The sequence below is a fragment of the Myxocyprinus asiaticus genome, chromosome 48 (assembly GCF_019703515.2).
Source record: "Myxocyprinus asiaticus isolate MX2 ecotype Aquarium Trade chromosome 48, UBuf_Myxa_2, whole genome shotgun sequence".
NCBI classification, from domain to species: Eukaryota; Metazoa; Chordata; class Actinopteri; order Cypriniformes; family Catostomidae; genus Myxocyprinus; species Myxocyprinus asiaticus.
Window position 1 is genome coordinate 12,238,005 of NC_059391.1, and position 25,303 is coordinate 12,263,307.

The window sequence follows — 25,303 nt, forward strand, 5'->3', positions numbered from 1 at the left end:
TTTATTTTCCCTTAAGTCCACTTATATGTTAGTTAAGTTTTCTTGTATCTAAAACAGGAATTATTTCATTTCATATAAACATTTTCCACCCCCTCTCTGAGCCTTAGAATTAAACAGACTGTTTTTGGTACTGTTCCTTTAAGACATCTACTGTAAATGTAAATGACCTCTGTTTTGATTGGCTAGCGACTTTGCATGTGAAATGAGAAACCATGCTGCTGTCAGGTTGCTGAATACTGAATTGGTTTGTAAACGTGGATGGTCAAATGTTAATGTGGTGGTGACATCAATTCCTGCTGCACAATAACACAAACATACAATCTCCTTGAAGTAGATTTAGACAGTTGATGCTGGGAAGGAGGAGGGTTTCAGAAAGAAAACTCTTGTAGTGGCTGCAGTGAAACTGGCTTACCTGCAAACAACTGAGGCAATTTAAATGTTAGATAAGAGTACACTAGTATTAACTAAGGTTGGAGACAGAGCATGTGAACGGCGTGGAGTGAGCGCAATGTTGGAGCGTAATGGTCACATACCTTTATTAAAAGTGAACGCACTCAGCCATCCACCATTTCAGCTTAATAAAAACCTTAATAAACATGAATGAACCTTTCACCTTAATAAAATCATCAACAGTAAGGAAAAACGTCTCTGCTAATTCGCTACGAATTCCTACTTGGATTTTCTCAGATTTAGTTGCCTGTTGAATATTATAATTTAAATCACTCATGAATTGAAAATATGGACAATCCATATTATGTCATTTTATTAGTCCCTTCGAAAATGTTGGTCTGAATCACGGGGCTGCAGTGTCCGAACAACATACAAACCTCAACACAATTTCCTCCATTCACTGGCTTTTTAACAATATGTCAATTCACACAAGATTAGTGTAACCAGGTCTTATTTTTACTGGGCATTTACTTGTAGGTTAAACACGCTGAAATCTTTACCAGAGGGGGAACGTGCAGTCCGTAAAAAGTCCCAAAACATTTGTGAAATGACAAATTTCCATGGGATTAAATTCATGGAGAAGCTATGGTTATTATTACGTTACCCCACATCTCCATATAAAACTAATCCCATCCGAATACAATATAAGTTTGATATGAGATTCATTGTGCTTGCTCTACAGCTTTTTAATCTCTCAGAGGAGTTAATTACATGTCCAATAATCCACTCTGTTTAAAATCTTGGATCTAACACAGCCACCAACACCAGATATTTGTCAGTGTAGATGTGCATGCATATTCATGAAGCCTCACGAGAAATGTAGCGCATTCTGGGAGGTGCAGAAAGTGCAACTTTTGAATCGTGGACACAATTGTTTATGTGAACACGATTACCTCCTTGTTCCCATTAGAACAGAACCCATATCTTGAATTAAAAGCGAGAACTTCCTGGTTTGAATGGGACCAGAAGTGTAGCACATTCTGGGAGGAGCGGAAAGTGAGCACCTCGAGAGCGGTCAAAGTGGAACTGAGCGCAGTCTCATGAAAGGCGCTCCTGACTCCAGTGAAATTCTGATCGCTCCACTCCCGCTATGCTCCACTCACATTCTTTGGTTGGGGAGTAGTTAACTAAAAGTATTGATGCTACTAACTAAAAATATTTTTTTCAGTAGCGTGACAGGTATATTGGAATGTATATTGGCTTTGTTGGAATGTTTTAATCCTACAAAATTGGAATTTACAGTATTAGATTGTGCAATTGTTGTGATCACTCAGATCATTCCTTACCTGACTTATTAGCAGGGGAACTGAATTGTTCCTATAACCACCTTCCATAACTCTCTCTCATGTACCTATTTGTTTTGAGGGGGCACCAAGTAGGCAAGATAAGACATAACCAAAGTAAATAAATACTTTTAACGACAGTAGTTCTTAAAGTATATTCTAAGACTCATTAGTCTAGTAGTATCATTTTTTTGTTTAGCATCCAAAAAACCCCACTTTCAAATTCCAGCCTGTTAAATATATTTTTTAATGTTTTGTTTGTTTGTTTGTTTAATGTATATAATTACAACTGAACTTGACAACCAATGATTAGCTAGCAATTTCTTCTGATTTGAATGAACTTTGACATTTTGATAATAACTGAGTAAGTGTTCCATGGGACAAAAAGTCATACAGGTATCAAGTGACATGAGGGTGAGTAGATGATGACAGAAATTTCTATTTAAATCAGATACTCTGCAGAAAGTTTAACTAGATTAGACTGACCTAGGCCTATTTAGACATGAATGCATTATTTCTGCTTGTTGCTTCTGTCTGACTGTCTCTTTCTCTCTCTTTCTCTCTCTCACGCAGTGGGCAGTTTGCTATCGTGAAACGTTGTATAGAGAAAAGCACAGGCGTGGAGTATGCAGCAAAGTTAATAAAGAAGCGTCAGAATCGTGTGAGCCGAAGAGGTGTTCGGCGAGAGGAAGTCGAGAGGGAAGTGGACATCCTACAGGAGCTCCGACATCCTAACATCATCACACTGCACGATGTTTTCGAGGACCGCACAGACGTGGTGCTCATCCTGGAACTGTGAGTGATAATGCGGCCGCCCACGCTCTTTATGAAAAGCTACAATTACCCACTCAAACACAGCTCGCCTCACTGTATAGTTCTTAAAGGGGCCATATCCTACTCTTTTGTAGCATTTTATTTTTTCCCTGAATTGCACATAAAATGTTAGTCAGGATTTGTTGCACCAAAACTAAGCTAACACCTGATCATTGTCCACTCTGTGGCCCTTAAAATTAAACAAGCTGCTGTTGTTACTGTACCTTGAAGGATTCTATATGCAAATCACCACTATTAAAATAGTCTAACCTCTTTGTTTATGAAATGAGTAACAATAGCGTTAAGTTTTGAGTAGCTGATGACATTTGGTTTTCTATTGTATGACACCTTTAAAATATTAGCCTAATATTACAGCATTTCTAAAATTCGAATTTAGTGGTGGTGCAATAGGAAAAGCATTAAAACCATAACAGTGGCTGAAGCTGTTAATCAGTGCTAAGCCAAAGTACAGAGTACTTTATGGTGTACTCAGTGTACATGAATTATATTTGCTACAAATCACAGTCCTTGAGAAAAACTGTATAGTATGACAAGTCCCATACCAAGTAAATCCAGTAAATAAGCATTAGGCGATTCATTACTGCTCAATTTCCATAGTTGCTTTGTTGACTGATCTCTTACGTCATTTGTAAAAGGGAACAATTTGTCACACATGTATCCATGTGTATGTGTGTGTATAATTGTTGTCGATGTACCTCATTATCTGTAGTCCTCTATGTGTACCGTGTTTCTGCCTGTATAGCATGTGGGATCTAGTAAATATCAGTGCTCTAGAGTTTCTCAGAGGCCCAGCTCAGGTTTAGCCTATAATGTATGCATTAGAGCATAGAGGCTCTATTAGACTAATTGTGGAATGAATCCAATCAGAATTGCAGCTGAATAGACAAGACTGTCTATGTCTGTCAGCTGCTGTTCATTTTAAGTGAAGAACATTTATTTGGAGCAACTACTTAGACTCCACGCCAAGCTGATAAGCTATTGTATTTAAATGTGAGTAAAACTTAGGGAGCTTTCTGCTGCGATAAAAGTGTTTTGATGTTAGAGATAAAAAATGGTTAGACTCAGCTTTTTTAAGCACTGCTGTGGTTAACTGTTTTACAGGAAGTTTACTAGTCTCATTTTATCGAGATGAACAGCAGTGAAGAAGCTTTAGTATTTAGAATCATTTTATGTGTGAGATCAGGCTCAGTTAATACTCAAAGGTTTTTTTGATTTAAATAATAAATAGTTTTTAACATCGGTTTTAAGATAAAGATTCAGTGTTGGGGATTTTTTCTGTCAAAGTTATTAGATATATACACTACCGGTCAAAAGTTTTGAAACACTTTACTGAAATGTTTCTCATGATCTTAAATTTTTTTTGATCTGAAGGCTTAAATGATTGAAATTAGTTTTGTAGACAAAAATATAATTGTGCCAACATATTAATTTATTTCATTGTAAAACTAAACTTGAATTTAAATTTTGAAATGGATGACTTGGACCAAATAATAAAGAAAAGCAGCCAATAAGTGCCCAACATAGATGGGAACTCCTTCAGTACTGTTTAAAAAGCATCCCAGGATGATACCTCAAGAAGTTGGTTGAGAAAATGTAAATGTTGAGTACATGTCTGCAAATTCTAGGCAAAGGGTGACTACTTTGAAGATGCTAAAATATAACACAGTTTTGATTTATTTTGGATTTTGTTTAGTCACAACATAATTCCCATAGTTTCATTTATGATATTTCATAGTTTTGATGACTTTACTATTATTCTAAAATGTGAGAAAAAAAAATTATAATAAAGAATGAGTAAGTGTTTCAAAACTTTTCAACAGATAAAATTACAATATAGAAAAAAGATATGCAAAATAACAAAAATGCTAGGTGCAAAATACATACATAAATAAACAAAAATATGAATAAAATTATTTTATTTTATTATGACCTGATCTCATAACATTAATGTCACTGTGTTGGGAGATGTTTAAACTTCAACACTAAAGGTGAATTGTGCAATTTCTGAATTACAAAAATAATTAATAACTTATGTCTTCCATAAGTTGGACAAACACTGTAATTTGTTCAATGTTAAAATACTTTCTCCTATCCCAATGTAATATACAGAGAAAACAGTAAGCCATTTGTAGGTTGATTCCCCCAAAAAGTGTAAACACTATTGCGCTATCTAAACATTGCTCTGTTTGAACATCCCAAACAGCCCAACATAGCAAAACTGGCTCAGTCAATGGCTTAAAGGGTTAGTTTACCCAAAAATTACATTCTCTCATGATGTACTTACCTTTAAGCCATCCCAGCTGTGTATGACTTTCCTTCTTCAGCAGAAACAAAGTGAAGATTTTTATAAGCAGATTTCAGCTCAGTTTGTACATACAATGCATGTAAATGGGTGCCATCAGGCTGCTGGCTGTTTAACAGTCCAAAAGACATATTTAGGCAGCACAAAAGTAACTCCAGTCGATCAATTAGTGTCTTCTTTAGAAAACTGATAGGTTGGTGTAAGAAACAAATTGATAATTAAAACATTTTTAACTTTAAATCGTTGCTTCCACCCAGCGCTGTACTGTTGAAATGATCTAACTCTCGTGCGATGTTCGTTCCTCTGTTGTATACGAAGCACGCATTCCGACTTCTCGGGTGAACGCGCCATTGCGCTTACGTCACTGATACTTTGACTGTTGGCAGTAACCAATTTTTTACAGTTAATAAAGTTTTAATTATCGATATATTTTTTTTACACATGCCTATGGATTTGCTTCAGAAGACATTAATTGATCGACTGGAGTCATGTGGATTACATTTATGCTGCCTAAATATGCCTTTTGGATCATCAAACAGCCAGCAGCCAGATGGCACCCATTTATTTGCATTGTATGTACAAACAGTGCTGAAATGTGCTTTTAAAAATCTTCACTTTGGTTCTGCTGAAGAAGGAAAGTCATACACATCTGGGATGGCTTAAAGGTAAGTAAATCATGAGAGGATTTTAATTTTTTGGTGAACTAACCTTTTAAGCTTGGGGCAGAACTATCTATTTGTATTCAACCAATGGAAGATGGGGGGAGTGTTTGGAAAACCTGTCTGAAAACAGTAATTGTAAATGGCAATTTTTGCAATTCCATTTGGTGATGCTTGTGGTGCAGAAATTACTCACTTTAACTGGTTGCATTTGTTGGATTTGGTTTGAAGCTGTTTCATTATGTGTATGTTTGCATATAAGACAAGTAACCCACTTATAACTCATTGAAACTCTCTTTTTCAGTGTATCTGGAGGCGAACTCTTTGACTTCCTGGCCCAGAAAGAGTCACTGAGTGAAGAGGAAGCCACTGAATTCATCAAACAGATACTTAATGGAGTTCAATACCTACACTCCATGAAAATCGCACATTTTGACCTGAAGGTACAAAAACAACTTATACTCAGCCAGTTCTATTCACCTTATGCGCCAGAGAAACTAGTGCGCAGCCATCTTGAAAATGTTGTCTCTGAACTTCCATTCTAGTGGTTCTATATAGATATCTATGGTGTTGATGTCAAAGTGTAATTAGCTAGCGAAATGGATTTAAAGGTTATAGAGATGTCAAAAGCCATCATGAGTATTTTAAAGTGTTCAGGGGATGTCATAACAACTGGAAGCAGAGCGGGGAGATTTTAAAACAAGTACTTCATTCATAAATCCATAAGATGATATGCCTCCGTGCTCATGAAAGTCCAAGAGACAAAACAAAGTCATTAAACATATCTCTGCATGACACCTCAGACCATCTTCTCATGTCATTCACCCATGGCGTTATAGTTAATGTAAGCAGATTTTTGAGCGTTAAACCGGGACGGGGGAGGGTGCAACTACTGTATATTTATACACACACACGCACACACATACACATGTGAAAGTGTATGTTTTATTTTATATTCCGTTTACAGCCATTTTAATCACATTTAAGCCTCTAAAAAGTTTTTGGTGACAAATTAATTTTAAAAAGTACAATTGTAATTTTCTTTAATGTTGAAATGTGTAATAATATGAGCTGTCACTGTTGGAAATTTCATATCAATGACACATTTTAACACAAATTATTAACAAGTTGTAACCTAAAAATTAAGCACAATTACACATATAACAATAAAATGCTTGTATCATGAAAAAGTGCAGTGTGTCATAGCTGTTTGAATGTGATTTGCCAGGTCCAATTTACCTCCGTGGGAGTCGGTAAAAATTAACATTTAGAGTGACAGAAAAAGCACCTCACTAGCATTTTGACATAGTAAAGGGGTGCTGTAGACTCACACCATCAACTCTTGGTGAAAAATACTTTCTGTGCTCCCACATTTAATCCATTTTGATCGACTCTTCTCAGTAGCTTCAATACAAACAGGAAGTTAGATGACAAAATTCTGAAGAGTGGATCGCAGAAAAGGGGCGGTGCTGAATAAGGTGAATAGATTCCTATAAATGGTTTAGTTGTGGAAGCAAGAAACAGCTACAGCGGTTGCCATGGCAGCAGTTTGGCTCATCCAAACAGAGATGGATGTGCCTTTTCAGAGGAACACTCCTCTCTGTTGCATGGCAACACCTGTAAATTTGCATAGCAAAATAACTGTATTCACTTTTCTAAGACCTGCCATTGTTCTATTCCTAGGAAATGGACAGGTGACCCCATTTTGTCACACTGCAAAAAATCACATTCATAATCAGTGTTTTTACTTATTTAAATGTCAGTAAATATCCTTATTTAATAAGGATATTTAAAAAGAATATCCTTATTTTAAATCCTTATTTTAACAAGATACTGTGCATTTATTTGAGAAGCAAAATTTTATAAGACAATAAGACTTGTTTTCAGAGACTATATCTTGAGTTAAGTTTATTTTTTTATCCCATTGACAAATCTTTATATTAGCTTTATTAGCAATATTAACTTTCACTATATAAATCCTTGCAAAATAATTTCCTCTGCTAATAACTTGTCTAACAAATTTTGACCCATCATTGGCTGACAGTTATGTCTTTGGAGCCCATTCACATGTGTTTCTCATCCAGACATTCTAACACAGCATCACCATGATGAGACATGTCACCCACGCTGTTCTTGAGGATAATCTCCATCCTGTTTTTCTAAGTGCTGCGTATCTGCAGTCGCTGGCAGAATCTTTAACAGTACAAGGGCAGCCAAAGACACTCAAATAACTGGATATAACCCTTTCTCATTTCAATCAAAACATGCTTAATGCTCTGTTAACAAAACGTGCCATACTGGTGAAAAGATTGTTCAGATAGATAGACAGACAGACAGACAGACAGAAAGATAGATAGATAGATTTACTGGAGGCTCAATTCCTAAAGGGACATAATGTACGTACTCCTCCGCACTTTAAGTCAGCTAGATGCCTCTTTTCACCTCTTGCTTATGTAGAGGCATCAAAAGGGAACAGAACGGGTGTTGAGCATTTTTCCTCAGATTTACATGAAACCTTTAGCCACTTCATCAGCATGCAAAATGCTGAGGTGGAGATTACATGATCGTATACACACTGAAATGAATAGTGTTTCCTGAGTTGCCTGACCTGATTTTAGGGGCATAGTATGTTTCCCTTTGTGCCATGTACCCCTTTGTCAACATAATATTACAACTTATATCAGCACAGACAATATAGTCAATGATCAGGTGAACAGAATAAGTAACTTCTGTTGTAAAACTCTGTTTCTGTTATGCGCTACATGTAATGCGATGGGAAATTAAAGCATGAGGAAGCCTCTAAAGTGTGAAGAATTCGCAACATAGTAACTCCTAAAAAGTTGCTTATTCTTCAGTATATTATATGCTTTTTAGGAGCTCAGGTTGTGTTTGATTCATATTTAAATATTTAAATGTTTATACATTTTTCAAAATGTTTGAATATTTGGTTAAAGTTGGGTCTGTTACAGTCTGATGTTTTTGTCATTTTGCACATTATTGTCACCTAAAATGTTGATTTTGTAGACTAAAATCATGTGCTATTTTTGGTTTTAAATTAATTAATATGACATGATGAAATACTGTGTATAGTTTTGGTCAAAAGATAAAAATTATGAATACAATTTTTTAAAAAAGTGTAAAAATGAACACTGGGTATTATATGGGTTTATGTACTGCTGATTGGGAAACTGCCACATTAGTGCCACAACTCAACATCTGCTAGGCCACAGCTTTAACTGTTTGCTTGTTTTTGACATAATGTGGGTGGCAGATCATCTTTGTTATTGTTCATTTCTTTGGTTTTCAGCCTGAGAATATCATGCTGCTGGACAACAATGTTCAATTGCCACGGATCAAGCTTATCGACTTTGGTTTAGCACATAGGATCAAGGACGGAGTTGAGTTCAAAAACATTTTTGGGACTCCAGAATTCGTTGGTAAGTCTGTGAATGTACAAAAGTACATGATTTTTTTTTAAAAAAGGCAAGTGATTGATTAATTTTCACATTACTGGAAGGACACTGATGTGTCAGATGCAGCTGAAATTCTCTACTTTTTTTGGACATCCTACATTGTTGTTTTGAATCAAATGGCAGTACAGTGATACTTCTTACTGGGTTTATTTTCAGCTCCAGAGATAGTCAACTATGAGCAGCTGGGATTAGAGGCGGACATGTGGTAAGAACTCTTAATCACATCATGCTTTGTACTTTACATGTAGCAAGCATCAGTGCTTGGCTTAACCATGTGCCTCCTCTTCCTACCCTCTGTTTCCTTCAGGAGCATTGGAGTCATCACTTACATCCTGTAAGTGTTAACAGAGGATTGTGGATTAAACTGGATTCATAGACATCTAGACATTCACTGACATCCCAAAGACTGCTAGAATGAGAAACTCCATGGAATCAGTCATAGAATTTACAAGTTCACATGGTATAAAGATTTGGCTTGCTGTCTGCAGTGGAGGGGCTCGAGTATGAGACTCAACTCATGTTCTAAATTAAACGTAATTAATGGAAAGTTAACAACAGAGTAGTGTATTGAAACTTTCTACGTCTGTTTCTTCTGCACAATGTTCTGCAATTAATTCGGTCCAAACCACTCCAACTCCATTTAAACTTTGTTTTGTAGATAATTTCAGTCTTAGACGTGCAATAAAGTTTGTTTTTTTATAAACTGTATACTTTTTAAGAAACTGATGATTAAAGTTTGAAAATCCTATTGACACCATTCAAAATCTAACCAACAACTTTGATGTCACTGTAATATTTGCATACTGCACTGCAATTGGTCTACTTTCTAGCATTTATTTGCATATTGAATTGTGATTGTTTTTTCTTATAAATAATGAAAGAAATGTTCAGAGTTAAGCGTAATTAACAGCATTTGTGGTACAATGTTGATTCAACAAATTTTATTTATTTATTTCACTTATTTATCTGTATATAAAAAAATACGGCTACAGTAAGGTACTTAAAATAGAAGTGAATGAGGCTAGTCCATAAACGCTAAAATACACACCGTTTCAAAAGGATCGCTAAAAGTTGTAAACATTATACATGTAACATGATTTCAGTTTCATAAAATTTGCTTACTAACCTTAGCTGTGTAAAGCTATATCTAATTTTATAACCTTGTTTCATGGCAGCAAACCCCATTATCCTGGTATTGTTTTTTTTTTAATTTTTTATTTTTTTTGGGTAATCAATTTTATGCCACAAATGCTATTTGATTGAGCTTAACTTGTATTGAACCTGGAACGTTCCTTTAACTATTTATCCCCTTTACACTGTGAAGATGTCACAGAAGTTGTGTTATGTGGCATTTAATCTACAATATGCATAACCCAAGCCTAAAACCTAAACCAATTTAAAACATTAACACTATTATTTTGGTACCTAACAATCACTTGTATTTCCTTCAGGAAATGCAAATCTAGTTAATATGAAATTAATGTCACATGATGTAATCAGCTGTTTATATACCCTATGATTAAAATTATTAGATGACCAACTTTTGGGTGGAACTCCATTTAATAGATTAACTACCCACAATATAATGTTCACCTTCAGTATAAAGTGACATTGTGAGGTGTCAGCAATAGCCTCACTGACAGATAAGTGAACCAGAATACTGAATAGTGAATCACCCATAATGTTACATCCACTGTCTCTGTGACCATAATTAAGGAACATAAGAGCTGTCTGATCTATAAGCTCTGGCACATGTGTTTGAATTTCAGTGTCAGATCAGTTGCAGGAAATTTCATTAGCAGGAATTTTCAGAGTGCTTGGACGAAGGTCAAGTATTTGTCTTCATTTTTTTAGGTTAAGCGGGGCATCGCCATTCCTGGGCGACTCCAAGCAGGAAACTCTGGCAAACATCTCAGCAGTGAACTATGAATTTGATGAGGAATTCTTCGGCAGCACCAGTGAACTGGCCAAAAGCTTCATCAGACAGCTGTTGGTGAAAGACACAAGGTGAGAGGTCAAATCAGAATTCAACCAAAGAGAGACAACAACAGTAAATTCTAAAGTTAGAGGCTTTTTCTGTAAAATTCCTCTTTGAATAATAGTTTTGTTCTGAATGGAATTTGTTAAATTCTTTATTAGAAAACATAGTGCGTTGGAATTCTCACAGATGAAGTGCTTATTAAGGCAAGAGAAGGCTTTCCTGTCTATAACTGAGTCAAAATGAAGTCTCTCAATCTCTCTTTTACTTTATCTTCATGTTGTTCTTTTGCATTTACTTACATTTTGCACACATTTGTTTTTGTTTTTCAGAAAGAGACTTAAGGTACAAGATGCACTCAACCACCCATGGATAAAGGTAAACACTTGGATTATGTCTGAAACCTGCACAATTGAAAGCATGTTTATACAAGCTTTTGTGGCTTGTTTAATATGAATGCGCATGCTTCTTACTGGAGTTCTAAAGCTTGACAACTTTGAACTTTGCTCTCCTGTTGTGTACAGAGTGAACTGACCTCTGAATGATTTTAGACGCATCATTAACTGGTTAACTACAAACAATAGGGTGGGAAAAACTTACTGTAAACATACAATATCACATAACACACCTTTCACTTACATATTATGTGTTACATAACTTATATACCAAATAAGCAGGGTCCAAAATGTACTTTGTGCAACACCTGCCAATTGTGGGTGAATTGAGAAAATGTATCGACCTATTAGTATCTTGCATTATTTCATTATTTATTGTATAATTTCATTATTTTATTTTCAATATTTGTGTCAAACAGTGCAGGTCATTGTATCGCTCCCAGCATCATACATTAGTCTCAGTGATGTTGAGGACTCTCTTGTTAATTCATATTTTGCTGGCTCAACGCCAGAAATGTGTCACCACGTGGAATTCTTGAGTTACAAAATAATACGGAAAACAACTTGTTGTTAAACATCCACTGGTGAATTTTCCACTGAAGTAAAAGTTGTTAGAAGACACCACAGTCAGTGAACTTGTCTTTTGTTCACTATTTTTTAATTTGTTGTTTGATTTGCTCACATTGTTTACACCTTACGTTATTCTTACATTTGATATATGAACATTGCATTATGCTGCAATTTAAAAATATTATCAACCAAGTGGTTAATAACTTTATATTATCTACTTGCACCAATTTTTACTTGTCTTTTATGCCTGGTGAGTGTTTATTTTGGACCCTGCAATTAAAGGTGCACTCAGTAATTTTTTGTTTATGTCATCTTGGTCTTACACTGATACCTAGGGGTGTGGATGCAGCATCATTCAAATGCAGTAATTTTCAGTTACTGATGCCATTGTAGAAATTCACTATTCACAGTCAGCCATGATTAATTTAATCATGGTAAAAGTGTCCGATAGCAGTGGGGTTACTGAGATTAAGCGAGTAGTATTCGGCCGGTCATGTGATCCTTACATGGCAGCCCCCATGAGCGGACCTTCTCCATGTAGAAAAAAACAGCTTTTATAAGGTTACTGATATGACTGCTCCTGAGTTTATACATATGTTTCAAAATAGCTTTTCATTTCATTAGGAGTAAAACTTTTTCAATAAGTAAAAAATTATTGAAATATATTACTTTTTATGCAACAGTTAGTTCCCATCCTTAAATCTGATTGGATGAGAGCCATTCCAATAGTGCCCGGTGCAGATTTTGATTCATTGTTCATTTATATATCATTCATGTATTCAATCATTGAACTTTTCTTGAGATTGCATATTTACACCAATAGGTGACGACAAATGAGCGTCTTTTATGGTATGTGTGGGTCATTTAATCATTGGCTCAACTGATTCCTTGAAACAGCGTCATTCACAACCAAAAAAATGGAAGGGAACGAGAACGATTCATTCATTTAAAAGATTTATAAAAAAAAAAAAAAACTGATTCGTTTACGAACAAACCACCACTAGTTCAAAATAAAGCTTACAGCCATTCTGTAAATGGCACATCAGCACTCTTAGTAGTGTGATATTGCTTAAATAACATAAGTAACTATCAGGAAGTTTTATTCACACTATTGAAATGATAAGAGCATTTGTAAACATGAAAGGCGTAATTTTACAGTTAATCAAAGGTAAACTCAACCAATCTGAAATCATACAGCACAAAACGTCTTTTAACTCACAGAATTGTATAATTTTTGTGCCGTTTGAACCTGTAACTTGCTCGTGGACTACTAGATGCTCGTTTGCATGCAATTCCTCATCATGGAAGCAATAGCATGTTTGGAGAACACGTTCCGCTTAATCGCCTGGATTGAAGAGAAGGCTGATGGTGTGTTGTGCTGTGCTTCTCACCCTAACACCATTGTCCCTCTTACATGAGACCAGCAAAAACTCCATTTCCTCCTGCCTGGGTCCACTATTCACCCATGTGTGAGTTGCATATTTTGAAACAGTGATGTAGCCTTTTACTCACTCTTCCTCTCAATATCTCTATGCAAAGTCCCACAAACGGACAGAGGACAACAGCACTGCCCTAGAGGCACAGACGAGAGTGGAATCTCGGCAGTTGAAGACTTAAGCATCCACAAGAGTACACCATTCAGTCCCACTCCAGCATGCCACCCAATAACACATATGTCAGCTTTGAACGTTTCGCCAATGTGTTGGAGGACATCTCGCTAATAGAGATGGGTCTTGAGGGCATGGCTCAGAAGTGCATATGCCTTCAAGAGGACATTGAATCTCTCCTTTACATTTACAGTGAGAAGGAAACCTGGTATAAAGAGGAAAGCGAGAGCATACAGCAGGAGCTCTCTCAGGTGTGGTATAAGTTCCGTAAAGCTGAGGCATTGAGAAAAGGTCGCCAGGAGCACTTGAGGTCGACCGATGCCAGCTTAGTCAGCGTTAGCATTCGATACCAGATGAGAGAAGCCCACCTGAGCTCTCTCAAACATGAGCTGAATGCTAAACTCCACTGGATGCAGGAAGTGTTCCATCTCAGGACTGAACAATGAGGTGAACGAGGCACTGAAAGAGCTGCTGAGCCGGGCCTGTGTGGTCGAGCTATGTCCTGGAGCACAGCCAGACATCTCAGAGTCTGGCTAATGGAGATTAGACTGCATTTGTAATACACTGGGATTGGGAGCATTGCATGCTGTTCAGTGCACCTTTTTGTGGTCTAATACTGAAAAAAGTGATAACCTGAAATAGTTTGCTACCTTAAAGGTGGAGTAAGTTATTTTAATCCAATACACTTGTCAAATTCTGAGAATATGTCTTCACGGTCCGCAAATTGTCCGTTCTGTGTGTGCGCTGAAAAAAAATCTGGTGTTTGTACACAGCCCTGGCTCTGTAAATGGGAAAATAAACAAAGTGGATCAGACCGATCCACACAACACTATTCCAGCAACAGGGGGCAGTTCGGGCTCGTGCACAGGATGGGGGGGGGGGGGTAAGGGGAGGTGGGGGGAAATGGGGCTATAGTAGCAGGAGGGCTGAGAGTGTCGCTGTCAGGAGCTGGTGTGCTGGCTCTGGGAAACCGTCTTGTCCTCTCTGCATGTTATCTTTGCAACAGCAGTTGTAGCAACAGTTTGCTAACCAACTACCTATCTAACGTTATTTACATTACTAGCTTTGTTGTTGTTCACTCTATATCATGGTATTTGTCCGTACAATGTTTGCAAAGGTTTTTATAGCCACGACGGCCTAAAAACACAAGTTTGCTAGCACAGTGGGATTATTTGGGGGGCGGAGTTTCTGAAGGAGCACTGAAGGGTGTGTTTGTTTGGCTGTTGAGTTCAAATATCAACAGTCTTTCTCAGGAATCGCTTACTTCACCTTTAATGAGCTATTTCTACTTGATCTAACCATTAAAATTTGTTTTGTTTGTGTAACCTACTGTATTTAGGTTGATTTGGAGATTCTAAATAATATTTCTGACTTGAATCAAATCAGTTTGATGTTACTATATAAAGCCATGTTTTTTTTTTAGATCAAGTACAGGGGAATCTGTTTTAGATTTGTTAACTTTCCAGATGCATACTGCACACTTCATTAAAGGTCAATATATGCATGAAGACATTTGTCATGAGACACTTTTGAAATAAAATGTTCTGCATTTCATTTCTTTTTTTTATTTGACCAATAACAAATTTGCACTTATTTTGTGTAGTAAATATAGTAAATTCACTGTAAAGTTTTAATTTAACATTAATTTACAAATAATAATATTAATTAAACTTAATATTTATTTTTTGTCATATTTAAGTACTTAAATCTTAAAGCACTTTGAAGGCACACATTTAAGAGATGTTGAAATGAATGAGACATAGGTTACTTGCCAAAATGTAAACATTTAAATCAGAATTCAACAAGACCATTCAATATGGTTTATCTTGTCAGTTTTATTTATGATTTTCTTCATTTGTGGTAAAATAATGACCAAACATCCATAAGCCACTTTTTTTTTCTTTTTTTTTAGAGCAACCAGTTTAAAATGATGTCAGTGTTTGTTTTGTATTTCTTTATCATCTTAATGCATGTTATGTTTACAGATGCCATAAATACAATTTTGGGATGTGTAACTTGGTTTTTACTTCTTTTTTTTTTAAGTGTTTCAAAATGCATATTTCAGAGATTTCTTTCTTTCTTGAACATGAAATGCAATATTTATTTACTTTTAAAAGTAATTTTTGCAAATATACTGAAGATTGTTTTAAATGTCATTTAAATGTCAATGCATGTGTTGCTATGCATATGGCTGTCATTTGTGAACCTCAGCACTTGGACATTTTTTTTGTTTCTTCATAATTTCTCAGTCAACATGCTGCTTGACGTAAACAATTGTTATTTCCTTCTACACTGAATAAAGCCCCTGAATGATGATTATATACCTCACACTTATTATGAGTCTGCAGCTGGCTGTGCTGCATTGGGATATAGAGAGAAGTATACAAAATCCTTAAGGGGTGCTATTGTATTTCTTGGAAATTGTGCAACCGGGTTTACAGTGATTCACAGTGATTAGTGGTGCTTGCTAAGGCAAGCTCATACTTAGGGTTAGGGATTTGAACCAACCCCTTATTAAACTTTATTGTGTAACTCATCCCACATCGTGCCATGAACATGATAGCTAACTCAGGCGGCTTATTGAAAGTGGACTATTACTTTTCTGAGGAATCAGACTTAAAGGGATAGTTCACCCGAAAATGAAAATTATCTCGTCATTTACTCACCCTCATGCCATCCCAGATGTGTATGACTTTCTTTCTTCTGCAGAACACAAACAAAATTTTTTAGAAGAATATCTCAGCTCAGTAGGTCCTCACAATGACTCCAGTGGTTAAATCTATATCTTCAGGAGCAATATAATACATGTGGGTGAGAAACAGATCAAATTTTAAGTTCTTTTTTTACACTAAATCTCCACTTTCACTTTTACATCTGAAAGTCACATTTAGTGCCTGTTTAGTTTCACATCTAAAAGTTAAAGTGGAGATTTAGAGTAAAAAAGGACTTAAATATTGTTCTGTTTCTCACCCACACCTATTATATAACTTCTGGAGATATGGATTTAAACATTGGAATCATATGGATTACTTTTATGTTTCTTATGTTTTTGGAGCTACAAAGGTCAGATCACCATTCACTTGCATTGTATGGACATACATAGCTGAGATATTCTTCTAAAAATCTTTGTTTGTGTTCTGCTGAAGAAAGAAAGTCATGCATATCTGGGATGGCATGAGGGTGAGTAAATGATGAGAGAATTTTCATTTTTGGGTGAACTATCCTTTACCTTTAAGATTTTTGCCTGGTGAATTAGAAAACATAAAACATATCATATAGACTTACATTGAAGGAGGGACCTGAACAATATCTAGGGACCAGAATATTACAGAAACTTGGGATTGGGCTTGATTGACTTGATAAAGTAGGCAACCACCTAGCAATGACTTAGCAACCACCCAGAACACCCTAGCAGCCACATAGCAATGCACAGCCAAGACCCACTCACATTTCCTTCAGAAAATATAAAAATGTTGTATTGTGTATGTTATGTGTAATTTTTTTTTCTAGATATAACCTCTTGTCTCACTGGTTAATTAGGTTGTCATCATTTTCACTGATTCATTGGCAGGGTTTAATTGAACTGGTTGTGACAGTATGATAATTTTTCCTTTAGCCCGTAAACCCCAGACAAGCCATGGTGAGGAGACAGTCTGTGGTCAACATTGAGAACTTCAGGAGACAGTACGCCCGAAGAAGATGGCAGGTAAGAGTGTACACACTGCTATACCATCAGTTGCCAAATGGGTCATTCTCAGGTGCCATATGTGTACTATGAGGGTCTCCATGACTTACTACTGAATTAATAGGATTCTTTTATTCTAACTACTGTATAAATGATAACATAGTCAAATTATTTTACATATTTTATGTTTAGTTTGTCACAAAGTAATCATGTTATTTTTTTATTCATGTTTTCATCTAAATTTCAGGCAATTTGCATGCCCTCAATCACTCAAAAACTATGCCTATTTTTAAGATTTATGCATTTCAATTTCATAACAAAATCACATCCAGCTGAATTGTGTAATTTAGTTTAGACTAAAAATATATATATACACAGTATATTGTTTCATTTTATTTTGTTAAAGATAACTCATTTACATTTAGTCATTTAGCATTTTACCCAAAATGACTTAGAAAATGAGGAACAAAATCAATTGAATACTCAATTCAGTTTGTTGAATGAAAATATAAATGTGTAAATTTTCAAATTACTTTTTGAGTGTTCTTAGCCATTACATTTTAATGGGTTATATAGAATAAAAAAAAATTTTTTTTTGCTTTCACTGAAATTGAAATATCATGCTTTCATTATACACCGATCAGCCACAACATTAAAATCACCTGCCTAATATTGTGTAGGTCCCTCTTAGAATAGCATTATGAGATACTATTCTTCTCACCACAATTGTACAGAGCGATTATCTGAGTTACCGTAGACTTTCAGTTCGAACCAGTCTGGCCATTCTCTGTTGACCTCTCATCAACAAGACATTCCCATCCGCAGAACTTCCGCTCATTAGATGTTTTTTGTTTTTGGCACCATTCTGAGTAAACTCTAGAGACTGTTGTGTGTGAAAATCCCAGGAGATCAGCAGTTACAGAAATACTCAAACCAGCCCGTCTGGCACCAACAATCATCCATGCGATTATCTAATCAGCCAATCGTGTGGCAGCAGTGCAGTGCATAAAATCATGCAGATACGGGTCAGGAGCTTCAGTTAATGTTCACATCAACCATCAGAATGGGGAAAAAATGTGATCTCAGTGATTTGGACCATGGCATGATTGTTGGGGCCAGACGGGCTGGTTTGAGTATTTCTGTAACTGCTGATCTACTTGGATTTTCTTGCAAAACAGTCTCTGGAATTTACTCAGAATTATGCCAAAAACAAAAAACATCCAGTGAGCGGCAGTTCTGTGGACGTAAACGCCTTGTTGATGAGAGAGGTCAACAGAGAATGGCCAGACTAGTTCGAACTGACAAAGTCTACAGTAACTCAGATAATCGCTCTGTACAACTGTGGTGAGAAGAATATCATCTCAGAATACTATTCTGAGATGCAGGTTGGCACTGTTTTGACGGCACGAGGGGGACCTACACAATATTAGGCAGGTGGTTTTAATATTGTAGCTGATCTGTGTATATGATTTCTTTTTTTTTCTTTTTTTATTATGATTCGTGTTAAGTGATATCATGAAATAAAATTACCATAAATCACTGACTCAACTGATACCATAAAGCTCAAAAATATAATGAAACACGGTTCATGCAAAACAAGTTTGTACAAAGAAATGTCAAAGATTATTAGTATTCATTTTCGTTTTCAATTATAATGTGTGATTTATTACAAGGCACACCAAAACTGCTGATACTACCATAATTTCCTCAGTTACTGTATCCAAATTATATAAATTTCAAACCTACTGTGAAGGTATTGAAGTAATGTTGTGCTATAGGGTTAGTGAAGATAAATACTGATACTTTGCAAGGCTCTAACCACATATTTAGGATTGGGAGTAATAGTTTAGGAATCATCCACTGAAAAACCTATACTGGTCAACCATTAATGTAATGCCCTGGTACATCTGGCCTGAGGTGGGAAAATATGATTTCTAGAAAGTTCATTTGTAACCTTTTCAAAAAAGGAAAGAAAAGCAGAATTCCTGAAATTTAAAAATGGCAGTTTTCCTAGAATGATCCAAATATTGAATTGTTTTACTGTTCCTTATGACTAAAAGTTAACTTGAAACTGAATTTTCTCTCTGCTCTCCAAAAGCTTACTTTCAGAATCGTGACCCTTTGCAACCACTTAACACGCATGATGAAGAAAGGTCATTCCAAGCAACAGGTAATGGGCCCCACTCAATACTCTGCCCAGCCTTGGTTAAAGGTTTCCATTAAAGGTGATTGTCTGTCTATATACTCTGCAACGGGCCAAGCAATGTCAACAAAGAGGACTGCCTGTTATATTACGAGAGTGCCTCTGAGATCTTACCCAAGCGAGGTCAAGGGATCACATATTCCGTTTACAATAAACAATGGAGTTGCGTTTCCATAAAATATAACAGCAAATTTCACAAAAATGCCTCAAATATGAACTAAGTATCCCATAGGAGACAGAAATGGCAAAAAATAAAAAATAAAAATTCACATGTGTCTCCTAAGATTTCAATGTGAACTAAAACGTTTCTCATGAAATTCCACATTAATTTTAAAGCTCTATTCTCTTTCTGTATATCAGCAATTGTTTCATTTGTGTCTATTTTATTACTCCAAAGGAATTTTAGGACAAACATTTGAGAGAATGTTGATTCTTGAGTGAAGCCTAACTGAGAACTTTCCTGTTCAATTCCATTTCACAGCATTGCTGGAATGCATCAACATCTGTATATCTTTATTGTGGGTTGCAGGATAAACCCAAGATGGGCTATGTAGGAAGCACGGTGGCAATGTTTGAGAGAGAATGTGAGAGCGATAAAGAGGAAGAAGTAATGCTGAGAAGACCCAGAACCAGAAAAAGGAGCAGCACTTCCTGAAACTCCTTGTTGCTCCGCCTACTTATCGCAATATGAGCATCACAGGTGCATGCTGGTTTTGTGGTGAACCAGTGGCACTTGTGCCTTTTTCTAATGCACACATTTTATTTTGTTTTTTAAAAGGCCATTGAGGCATCAGTAATGCGTATGTGGCTTCATAAAGATGCAATTATTATGCATGGGTCACCGCGTCTTTACACATGATGTAACGTGCAATTGTGGCAAACATAGAAAGAAAAATATATTTACATGTTTAAACCCATATGTAAATGTATTAAAGTACATAATGGGATGGGAAAGAGGTTACTGGATAAGTTTGTACGTAAAGTGTACCTGCAATGTTGAAATATGTATCACAGTATAATTTCACACTTTGCCTTGAGCTTTTACAGTTTTCAGTCCTGACCAGTGGCTGATGTCTTAAAGTGTGCCATTACACGTATTGGAACTTCTTAAAATTTCATTTGTCTTTCTAAAGCCATGCTACTGATACGTGACTAATATAGCCAGCAGCTTCATTTTTATTTAATATATATATTATATTATCCTTTTATTATTATTATTATTATTATTATTATTATTGTGATTTTATAACGTAGTTGTGCCGATCTTTGTCTTAGACCCCGTTTACCCCTGGTATTAAGATGCGTCTCAGGTGATCTGATCACATGTGGTCAGGCGAGACACATCGCTGTTTACACCTGGTCACTCAAATGCATCTCCTGTGACCACTTGTGTTCGGATTTCGAGGGCAGTGTCTCTGATTTCATGACGATGTCAATCACTATGTCAGCGTGTTAGTACATGATAACAAACTGCAAAAATTCGAAGACTAAGAAATTGTGCATAAAATCAGCACGATGTTTCTCCCAAATGCAGCTGAAATCTAATCTGAGCACAAATGCAACCTTTTAAGAAGAATTCTCAGTTATTTTAATGAATTACCTGTATTAAAGGAGCTTCAGATGTGTGTGCTTCGTTTGGGCATGTTGATATCAGACAAATTGATACCATTAAGTTCTCGTGCTTGTTTATGTGCCTTATTCACATTTTCGTAATTTTCCAATTGGAAGGTTATTTCCTGTTAAAGTCGCTCGTAACTGGCAAAATTTAAACACTTGTTTTAATTGACAGGTGAGGGGAGGTGCTTCACTGCTGTCCGGGATGCATTCAGGACGGATTTGCATTTACACCTCAAATGCGATGTGGTTACATGCGTCTTTTTTGTTTTGTTTTTTTTTTCTACCTTTTTTCTCCCCTAATTTGGAATGCCCAATTCCCAATGCACTCTAACTCCTCATGGTGGTGCAGTGACTCGCCTCAATCTAGGTGGCAGAGGACGAATCTCATTTGCCTCCTTGTCTGAGACCGTCAATCCACGCATCTTATCACGTGGCTTGTTGAGCACGTTACTGAGGAGACATAGCACGTGTGGAGGCCCACGCTATTCTCTTCAGCCTCCACGCACAACTCACCACGTGCCCCGCAGAGAGCGAAACATTATAGCGACCACGAGGAGGTTACACCATATGACTACCCTCCCTAGCAACCGGGCCAATTTGGTTGCTTAGGAGACCTGGCTGGAATCACTCAGCACTCCCTGGATTCGAACTTGCGGCTCCAGGGGTGGTAGTCAGCGTCAATACTCGCTAAGCTACCCAGGCCCCCCGCATTTTTGACCACCTATGTATGTGGTTTTTGTGATCCGATCACAAAATATTTTGCACCCGTTTACACCTGTATTTAACGCTGACCACTTGTGATTGGATCACAGGAAACGCATCTTTATATCAGGCATAAACGGGGTCTTAAATACTGCATCTGACGAGTCAATATAGACTGGGTTTGTCGATCCAGTTTAGAGAAACTCAGTGTATTTACTTTTAATAAGTGTCTTAAAATGTAGGTCAATGACAATGAATCGTAATCTTTGCTCTGTAGACAGTAGTGGTGGTGATGTTCAAACCTTAAGATTTTGTCATTTTGACAAAAATAATTTATACCGAGATCAGGGCAGTAGTAAGGCAGAAGTTTATGGAGATAGGGCAGTAATAATGCTACCTCGTGGCACATGTTGGAGACATCGGAAAATTTGTAATTGTTTTTTAATCCTCTTTATTAAATGTTCTCTATTAAAAACAGCATTAGACAGTTTAGTAATAAATATATAGTGAAATAGGTTTATCTTTTTGTATTCCACTCCCTCCGTTCAATGGCAGACGAGGGTAGAGTCATTATTTTTGAAATTCCATTTGGTTTTGCTAGTGGCGCTGAAGTTATGTACAGTAACAGTACAGTCACTTGATTATAGTTACTGATATGTAAATTGTTTGTATTTTAGTGCCTTTCACATTAATGTTATCTAAATTGTTTGAGTGTTGGTAAGAAAGCTGATCATAGGCTACACTAAGTGCCCTACAGATGTCGCCATCAGGAAAACAAGTCATAGATGCTATTTTTCCTAGGAATGTAGAGTTATAAATCTCTGTAATATCCTGTGAGGGCTGAAATTGTCACACCAGTTAACTAAGTAGAGAAATTAGGAAATCAGTGTTCTTTATTGAAAGACCCTCAAATTAATAGGTATTAAACCTGTCTGGTTATGCAGTGCATACTTGAACGTTACATACATGCAATCAAACATATGTTTTTTGTCTTTTTTGTATAAACATGATTGTTCAGTGCGTGTTTACGTCCACCTGTATTGTTTACATCACTTTCTATAGAATCAGTTTTCTCACACGAATGAAGGTGAAGAGTTGGTGTTTGGGGACTACACAGTATTGTTTACAAGTATAAATATGCCAGATTGTCCTATAAGTGGAAAATATTCATAATATGTGCCTCAAGCACAAAACAAATCCTCTATCATGTCATGTTCATTTTATACTTTGGATATGAATTATGTTGTTCACAACCAATGTGAAATAAAAAAAATTAAAAAAAAGGTTTACTTAAAGTTATAAGAAAGTCACCTTTTGTACAAATAGTAAAATAAATAAATGATTAATATATTTATTTAGCTGCTTGTTTGGTTGTTTATGGTCCACTAATAAGGTCAGGGAATTGGCATTTAAAAAGGTATGTTTTATTATTCAGATAAACTTGATTTCTTTAGATTATTTAGAAATACAATGACCCAATATAGTTTTTGGAAACTTAAGCCACACTTAAAAAATGTTTGGATGTCATTGCGATTGATTGTTTTTTTCATAGGGCACCTGTGTCATCTTTAGTGAAACTGACTGCAAACTTTCACTGATCAGTTTAGTAGTGTACATGCAAAAATGGCAAAGAAAGAGAAGCTAGTTCTGAGAAAGGATCTAACATTGTTTTTAGATGTCAGGTTTCATGTTTTGTTTTTATAGCAATGATATTGATATACAGTATTGTGTATTTTATATTGAGTGGCTTAAATACGTTTCAGGACCACTTTTACATACAGTAGAAAGTCTTAACTGGGTTGCTCCTGTGTCATTCACAATATGTCTGTGAAAAGATCTGTGTCAGTCGGCTGAATAAGATTTTTGCCACCCTGCCCAGATGGTGTCACAACAGCAGTGTTGTTTGGGCTTGATTAACGCAATTGCTGGGAATATTTGACCTGAAATAAACAAAGTCTCATTAGAGATGTATGTAGGCCACTGGCTCTGTGAAAGGTGAAAAAGGGGAACCAGTTTTCTGTCTACCCCTGTCTAAATCAGGCTGCCAGTTGTGGCCCTCAGAAACCTCTTGCCTTTTATTCAATCAACATCAAAACTGAACAAATAAAGCTATCTATTTAAATATTTTTAAGCATCACTTTTACAATTGCTCATACTCGAACATACTAAGTATTAAAATTCAGCCCATGATTCGTTACCCTCCGTTTGTGCGAAAATAAGCAACCACCCAGAACACCATAAGCAAATACACAAAAACCACATAGCAAATGCGCTACAAAGCCACTCAGAACACCTTAGCAACTGTATTGAAAAGCCATGGCAACCATCCACAACATCCTAGCATTGTGGCATTTCACTCCTTTGTTAATTAACTGTGTCTTGCCAATGCTGCCCATGGTATTTTGTATGGTAGTTTTTTTCTTTTCCAGACCATTGCCCTACATATTTCAGTAATCCTTGCTTATCCCATCCAATTTGTCCTGGTAATTAACCCTTCTATTCAAGCACTTAATTTCTTTTGTCACAAAGTTAGCCATTCCAAATGGCCCTTGTGAAATTATTCAATGAAACCAATGCAGCAGTTTTAAAGGTCATGATGTCACTAACACCAACAATGACTCACATTACTGGGGTGGTTTCTCATTTGTTTCTTTGAATGTAATGACTGTGTTCTTGATAAAAGAATAGCTTGTAATTCAGAAATGTAGTTGCCGCAGTATCAATAAAACTTAGACACATCCTAAATAAACCTAAGGCCTGACCGCAAACCAAGCCTTTAGAATGGAAGATTTCTACACTGCCTAAATGTTGAAATTCAACATGGTTACAAATCTTTCAGGGTCAGAAATTAAGGGGGACTCGGGGTAAAAATCCCACCAAAAATGCCCCTGAAATTTAAACTGTGGAGGCAAAAAATATCCTTGTTATGAATTCTGCTTTTTATTTGTAGCCTATCTAATATAGTTATTATTATTATTATAGTCCTAGTTTTGATGTTTGTTTACTTCTTTGGGCAAGAGCACTGACAACATATTGCAACTAGCCAGAAAACCCAATCAAGGAGCTAAAACATGCTAGCAATCCCTGACAACTAGCCAAAACACTGTAGTAACCAGCTAAAACATGCAACCGATGCCTAGAAACTAGTCAGAACACCCAAGCAACCAGCGAATACATGCTAGCAACTAACTAGAACATGTTAGCAATGCCTTGCAACTAGACAGAACACCCTGGCAACCAGAACATGCTTGTAACACTTAACATGCTAGCAATGTCTAGTTACATGCTAAAACATACTAAAAATGCCTAACAACATGCTAACAACACCTAGCAACACTCTAAAACATGCTAGCGACAGCTAGCTACATGCTAAAACATGTAAGTAATGCCTAACAGCACTCTAGCAACAAGATAGCAATGCCTAGCAAAATGGAAAAACATCCTAACAATGCCTAGCAATATGCTAACAATGTCTATCTGCATGCTAATACATGCTAGCAACACCTAGATACATGCTAGAACAGCTTAGCAATTTATAGCAACAT

General features: G+C 36.3%; 1 protein-coding gene across 1 annotated transcript in view; it reads left to right on the forward strand.

Moving 5' to 3' along the window:
* LOC127437626 (death-associated protein kinase 2-like) overlaps positions 1-24,468 on the forward strand; it is a 38,645-nt gene extending 14,177 nt beyond the window's left edge. The window contains exons 3-12 of the mRNA XM_051692657.1: positions 2,307-2,528; positions 5,833-5,971; positions 8,836-8,965; positions 9,158-9,206; positions 9,309-9,335; positions 10,856-11,008; positions 11,312-11,357; positions 17,168-17,257; positions 19,335-19,406; positions 19,969-24,468. Of these exons, the coding sequence (XP_051548617.1) occupies positions 2,307-2,528; positions 5,833-5,971; positions 8,836-8,965; positions 9,158-9,206; positions 9,309-9,335; positions 10,856-11,008; positions 11,312-11,357; positions 17,168-17,257; positions 19,335-19,406; positions 19,969-20,094 (1,054 nt within the window). The 3' untranslated portion in view covers positions 20,095-24,468. The remainder of the gene's footprint in view (positions 1-2,306; positions 2,529-5,832; positions 5,972-8,835; positions 8,966-9,157; positions 9,207-9,308; positions 9,336-10,855; positions 11,009-11,311; positions 11,358-17,167; positions 17,258-19,334; positions 19,407-19,968) is intronic.
* Positions 24,469-25,303: the final 835 nt, after the last annotated feature.